The sequence below is a fragment of the Rhincodon typus genome, chromosome 41 (assembly GCF_021869965.1).
Source record: "Rhincodon typus isolate 14 chromosome 41, sRhiTyp1.1, whole genome shotgun sequence".
Lineage (NCBI taxonomy): Eukaryota > Metazoa > Chordata > Chondrichthyes > Orectolobiformes > Rhincodontidae > Rhincodon > Rhincodon typus.
In genome coordinates this window covers 4,408,810-4,415,934 of record NC_063372.1, presented here as the reverse complement: position 1 = coordinate 4,415,934, position 7,125 = coordinate 4,408,810, and the positions used below count along the sequence as shown (strand labels likewise).

At 40.2% G+C, this 7,125-nt stretch overlaps 1 protein-coding gene across 1 annotated transcript in view; it reads left to right on the top strand.

The window, feature by feature from the left end:
* The window catches only part of LOC109925812 (chymotrypsin-like elastase family member 1), a 13,097-nt gene extending 6,919 nt beyond the window's left edge, over nucleotides 1–6,178 (top strand). The window contains exons 7-8 of the mRNA XM_048618846.1: nucleotides 5,141–5,290; nucleotides 6,072–6,178. Coding sequence (XP_048474803.1) covers nucleotides 5,141–5,290; nucleotides 6,072–6,089 — 168 coding nt within the window. The 3' untranslated portion in view covers nucleotides 6,090–6,178. The remainder of the gene's footprint in view (nucleotides 1–5,140; nucleotides 5,291–6,071) is intronic.
* Nucleotides 6,179–7,125: the final 947 nt, after the last annotated feature.

The following is a 7,125-nucleotide window of genomic DNA, read 5'->3' as shown; positions in this document are numbered from 1 at the left end:
GCAAGTTAGACAAAGGAGAGCCAGTGGATGTGATCTATTTGGATTTCTAGAAGGCATTTGACAAGGTGCTGCACAGGAGGCTACTAAATAAAGATAAAAGCCCAGGGTTTTAGGGGCAAAGTACTGGCATGAATAGAGGATTGGCTGACTGGCAGAAGACAGAGAGTGGGGTTAAAGGGTTCTTTTTCAAGATGGCAGCCAGTGACTAGTAGTGATCCGCAGGGGTCAGTTTTGGGACAACAACTATTCACATTATACATTAACAATCTGAATGAAGGAACTGAGGGGATTGGTGCTACGTTTGCAGATGACTCAAAGATAGGTGGAAAGACAGGCAGTGTTGAGGAAGTGGGGAAGCTGCAGAAGGACTTGAATACGCTAAGACAGTGGGCAAATAAGTGGAAGATTGAATACAATGTGGGAAAGTGTGAAGTTATGCACTTTGCTAGGAAGAATAGAGGCATAGACTATCTTCTAAATGGGAAAGGCTTTGGAAATCTGAAGAACAAGGGGACTTGGGAGTCCTGGTTCAGGATTCTCTTCAGGTTAACATGCAGGTTCAGTTGGCAGCTAGGAAGGCAAATGCAATGTTAGCCTTCATTTCAAGAGGGTTAGGATACAAGAGAATACTGAGAGGCCTGGATAGAGTGGGCATGGAGAAGATTTTTACACAGGTGGGAGAGACTAGGACCTGAGGGCACAGCCTCAGAGTGAAGGATGACCCTTTAGAACTGAGATGAGGAGGAATTTCTCCAATCAGAGGGTCGTGAATCTGTGGAACTCATTGCCGAGAAGGCTGTGGGGGCCAAGTCATTGAGTGATAGGTTATTTTTCTTTTAAATCTAATAATGGATTAAAAATAGATTGTGATGCCCTAATGGGATGAGGGCATCATTGGCTAGGCCAGTATTTATTGCCCATCCCTAGTTGCCTAAAGGGTAGTTAAGAGTCAGCTGCTGTGGGTCTGGAGTCACATGTAGGCCAGACCAGGTAACACTGGCAGTTCCCTTCCCTAAAGGACATTAGTGAAACAGATGGGTTTTTTCCCCCAACAGTCAACAATGGTTCCATGGTCATCATTGAAATAACTAATGCCTGTGAAAATGACATAGCAATTATCATGGGGGATTTTAATCTACATGTCGATTGGTCAAACCAGGTTGCTCAAGGTAGCCTTGAGGAGGAATTCATTGAATGTATTTGCGATAGTTTACTTGAACAGTAATGTAATGGAACCGATGAGGGAGCAAGCTATCCTAAATCTGGTCCTGTGTAAGGAGACAGGAATAATTAATGGTCTCATAGTTAGGGATCCTCTTGGAAGGAGCGATCACAGTATAGTTGAATTTAGAATACAGATGGAAAGTGAGCAGATAAAATCTAATACCAGGGTCCTGTGCTTAAACAAAGGAAACTACAATAGGATGAGGAAGAAGTTGACTAAAGTAGACTGGAAGCAAAGACTTTATGGTGGGACAGTTGTGGAACAGTGGAGGACTTTCAAAGCAATTTTTCAAAGTGCTCAGCAAAAGTATATACCAGTGAAAAGGAAGGACCGTAGAAAAAGGGGTAATCAGCCATGGATGCCTAAGGAGATATTGGAGGCAAACAGATTGAAAGATAAGGCATACAAAGTGGCAAAGACCAGTGGGAAACTAGAAGATTGGGAAAACTTTAAGAGGTCAACAGAAAGCCACAAAAATGCTATAAAGAAAAGGAAGATAGATTATATTCTGAGCTAGTTTATTGTCACAAAAGACAGATTGCAAAAGTTTCTACAACTATATAAAAAGAAAGAGTGGCTAAGGTAAACATTGATCCTTTAGAGGATGAGAAGGGGGATTTAATAATGGGAAATGAGGAAATAGCCGAGGCATTGAACAGGTATTTTGTGTTGGTCTTCACAATGGAGGATACGAATAACATGCCAGGAATTGATGACAAGGAAACTAAGGTAGGTGAGGACCTAGAAACAATCATTATCATGAAAGAGTTAGTGTTGGGCAAGCTAACGGAGCTAAAGATATGCAAGTCTCTTGGCCCTGACGGAATGCATCCCAAGGTACTGAAAGAGATTGCAAGAGAAATAGGAAATGCACTCGTGGTAATTTTCCAAAATTTGCTGGACTCTGGGGCAGTTCCAGCATATTGGATAACAGCAAATGCGATGCCACTGTTCAAAAAGGGAGGTAGACAAAAGATGAGGAATTATAGGCCAGTTAGCTTAACTTCTGTAGTGGGGGAAAATGCTTGAATCTATCATCAAGGAAGAAATATATTTGGCACAACATCGTGGGCCAAAGGGCCTGTAGTGTGCTGTACAGTTCTATGTTCTAATAGCAAGACATCTAGATAGAAATTGTCCCATTTGCCAGACACAGCATGAGTTCATGAAGGGCAGGTCGTGTTTAATTAAATTTACTGGAATTCTATGAAGACATTACAAGTGCGGTAGACAACGGGGACACAGTAGATGTGGTGTATCTATATTTCCAAAAGGCATTCAACAAGGTGCCCCACAAAAGGCTGCCGCATAAGATGAAGGTGCACAGCATTAAGAGCTGTGTATTAGCATGGATACAGGATTGGTTAATTGAGGAGTTAATTGGTTAACCAAACTGAGGAGGAACTTCTTCACCCAAAGAGTTGTGAATCTGTGGAATTTCCTGCCCAGTGAAGTAGTTGCGGCTTCCTCATTGAATGCTTTTAAAGCTAAGATAATTGTTTTGAACAGTAAAGGAATTAAGGGTTATGGTGAGAGGGTGCGTAAGTGAGGTGGAGGCCATGAAAAGATCAGCCATGATCTTATCGAATGGCAGAGTGGGCTCGAAGGCCAGATGGCCTACTCCTGCTCCTAGTTCTTATGTTCTATCATTAGACTCTTAATTCCAGATTTTTATTGAATTCAAATTCCACCACCTGCCATGATGGGATTTAATCCTAGGTCACCAGAACATTACCTGGGTATCTGGATTAATAGTCCAGTGAAATTACCACTTGGCCATTGTCTTTTGATTAATAAACGGATCAAAGTTTATGGGGAGAAGGCAGGAGAATGGGGTTGAGAAACATCTCAGCCATGATCAAATGCTAGAGCAGACTCCATGTGCTGAATGGCCTAATTCTCTCCTATATCTTATGGTCTTACAGTCATCGAGTCTGCTCTGCCATTCAGTGAGGTCATGGCTGATCTGATAATCCTCAATTCCACTTTCCCGCATTTTCCAAATAACCCCTGATTCCCTTGATGATCAAACATCTGTCTATCTCAGCCTTGAATATACCCCACGATCCAGCCTCAACAGCTCTCTGGTAAAGAATTCCATAGTTTCACTATTGAGAGAAGAAATTCCTCCTCATTTCAATTCCTCCAGAGCTTCTCATATGTATATTGTGATAAATGTAAAAGCCACTGAGATTCTAGGAGCTTTGGCACTCACACATGTCCCTCTTGCCAGGATAAAGACCGCAACTGCACTCTGGAATTCAGCGTCTATGTGACTGAAACAGAATCCTACTCATCAGCTTTAGGCAAGGAGAGCTTCATTAGTCCCTAGTACTGTTCTCCTTGTTATTCTGCAACAACCTTCCTTCCCTCAACCACCCCCACCGCCTCTGTTTGTAGCATATTTTACATGACTGTCTCACAATTTGCATCATTCTCTCCAGTATTTTTGCACTAGTCCTACTAGTATACAAGTTTGTTGCATATCCTTACTTTATTTGATTTTATAACTTCAGTATCTAATATTCTGTATAAATGCAGTGCAATTTACATGCATAATTTCTGGTGGGTAATGGCAGATTATCTCATCCTTAAGAACTGAAGCACTTGCATACCTCTGGGTAACAGATTTCAAAACATGTTAAGAAGGAGCTGTCTACACACAAGTGCCAAACCGGCAGGCATACGATTTAACAGCTGCATGTATACTGAAAATGATCTGATGTGCGATGATATTCCTGCTACATTCAAGGGGGCGGCCTTCAGGCAGTGACTAGTAGGCATTTTATTTGTCAGTAAGCGCTAATACGCAGCCTAAATGTAAATAAAAGATGTCAGTATGAATTGCTGATGGTGGCCTTGGTCAAAAGCTGGTTCAACTGCTAAAATACTGGGACAATGGTTCCTTTGCCAATACTTGTTTGATGTATCAAATTGCTAGAGATACAGTGCAAGGATCATGTGGTCACATTGCTGCTCATAGCTGCACACAGCTATAAGTACAAAAATGTATTTTTGGAATACTCTGGCGCTACCTGAGCACAAGAACAGTATATTAAAGAAGTGAGCAAAAGCAGGTAAACAAACAGAAGCCTGCAAATTCTGACTAATGCTAATCTGTATCGTTGCTAAACCTGACCTGGAATACTCAATCATGAAAACAAACAATGCTGAAAATACACAGTAGGTGGCAACATTTATGGTGAGAGAAACATTTCAGGGCTGTAACCCTTTGTCTGAACATGATCAACATAAAGATCGTTGACCTGAAATGTTAACGTTGTTTCACTCTCTACAGATTGAGGGAGTATTTAGAGACAACCTTCTCTCAGGAAATGAAATGAGCAGGATACAACTTATGTCAGGATAATGATGTGAAGGTGCTGGTGTTGGACTGGGGTTGGCAAGGTCAGAAGTCACCCAACACAAGGTTATAGTCCAACAGGTTTATTTGAAATCACAAGCTTTCGGAGTGTTGCCCCTTCGTCAGGTGAAGAGAGAGAGAAGCACACAGGCACAGAATTTATAGGCAGAGAGATCAATGGACAGAGAAATCAAAAAAATCACACAAATAGTGTGAGTCGAATGTCAACAGGCTGAATAATAGGTCTCTGCAGATGATCAAGAGAGTGTCAGATAGTGTGAGTAGAAAGTGTCAACAGCTGAATATCAAGCGAAGGGATGACCTATAATCCGATTAAATGAGGCAGGGAGATAATTACAAAAAATTAAAAATAAGGTAGTGTGGTGACAGATCAAATGGCTGGAATAACATGATAGGTATAAGAGTCACATGTCAAGGGTCTAACCAAAGGGATTGATTACACATGCAATGTGGGTTTGACTCAATCTGTGCCATGCTTTCTGTCCCATATTTCAACAGGGCCAATGGAATTTCTCTTCTTTCTCTCACAGGGAGATTCGGGTGGTCCTCTGAACTGTGAGCAAGGTGGGAAGTTCTATGTTCATGGAGTGACCAGTTTCATCTACGCAGGAGGATGTAGGTTCTACATGAAACCAACAGTCTGGACCCGTGTCTCAGCTGAGATAGATTGGATCAATGAAGTGAGTTAAGATTTTTAATTATTGTAAAAATATTTCAAAATACAACAGCACTCTTTAAATATATAGATTTGCTTTAAAAAGTATCCAATTCAGATTTAAATCACCAATATCTATCTCTATTCAGATAAAATCAGTCAAATTTTTAACCTCAATTACACTTTAAAACTGTTGACCACACAGCAATGCCAGGCAGGATTCAATTAACATCCCCAGACGATTTTCTGGAGGCTAGACTCACCTCAGTCATTCGCTTCAATGCGCCACTATCTCGAATAGTGCAACACAATGTGGAGCACTTAATGGTGTGTAGTCCTAATGATAGTTCCTGTCACATTACTATTTATAGAGAGGTTTAAGGTCACACAGATCAATGAACAGCTAGCGTGGGGTTACAAGAAAGAGTGTTAAGGCCAGAACAATGGGCTAATTTGCAAACTAGTTGTTGTAGATGGTATTCTGAAAATGAGATCAAATGGGCTAAAATCCACATAATTTAAACTTTTTTCATGAATGTCTAAACATCACATAAAATATGTAGGTTGGAGACTGTTTGCAAAAGTGTAGCAGACCTAATAATTCAAAACTGACAAGTCAGAAGCAAGTGAGATGAAGGCCTGCAGAAATTGTATTTAAATTAATCGCACTGCACACATCTCTAAAGCCAATGTGAGGCAAAGTTATGAGTGGCAGCTAATTTAATCAAACACAATTGGAAGGACAAAGGTTGCAGAAACAATGAATATGTCTTCAATAATCATGTTAATCATGTTTTATTTTTCAGGTCATTACTAAAGGTTGATCACTGAAGGGTGATTATTCATACCAGAGATCTGGAGCTTGCTATATGTATCAATAAAGTTCCATCAATAAAGTACATTTAATTCAAAATAAATGCTCTTTTATTTTTGCTTCTCAAAATGAATTTTTTTTCTGACTTATTCTGTGGACTACTTGCAACAGGTGTTGGATTGTTGGGCTTCAGATGCTGTGCTGCACTGCGCTGACTTTATGCAATCTTAATTTAAGTGTACAGTTGTTCTGTACTCCTGGCATATAGCACATGGTATGCTTGAAGCACACATGGGTTGGGGGTGCAGGTTAATCAGCAACAGCTCTTAAAAGACTGCTGATCTTTAAAAGGGAACTGGCTGCAAATTTAAAACATGGCAAAAGCAAAGCACAACGGCAGTACAATACCGTTCAATAATGGTACTTTATAAGTGTTAATTATAAGGACAAATCATTTTGAATCCTGCCAGGGTAGCCTGAATGAAGATCACTGATCGAGTGACTGCTATCTGACCTGTGGCCCATCACTAGGTAGTATTTTCTGGTATATGCAAGGCTGCCAAAGTTTGCTGACACTTTGCATAAAAGAATTGTCTTACAAGCATCTTAATAAAATTCAATTTAAGCATCACTGAGAAAGTTCCCACTTCTGTCTTCTTAAGAGCCTAATGGGCAGAAGATGTGCTGGGCCTTCTTCCTGAGAGTCAGTGTGTGTGTCTCAACACATTTTCAGGCAGCACACAAGACGCCCACAAAACTCTTAGAGATTCCACGCACAATAACTGCATGTTGCATGTTTATGCAATCTCAAAGTGGTTGCCTCTGAATACTTGTGTCACATACACATTATGTATTCCTTGATTTGAGAATATCAACTGCAGTAACAACAAACACAACTGGAGAAACCCCACAGGTATTAAATATAAATGTTATTTTTATATATTATATTTTTATAATAATTAACTATATTAACACTGATTTTTCAGGGGTCCTATATTTCAAATGTGATGTTAGATATCCAACTATGCAGGTGGATTGCAAAAGAT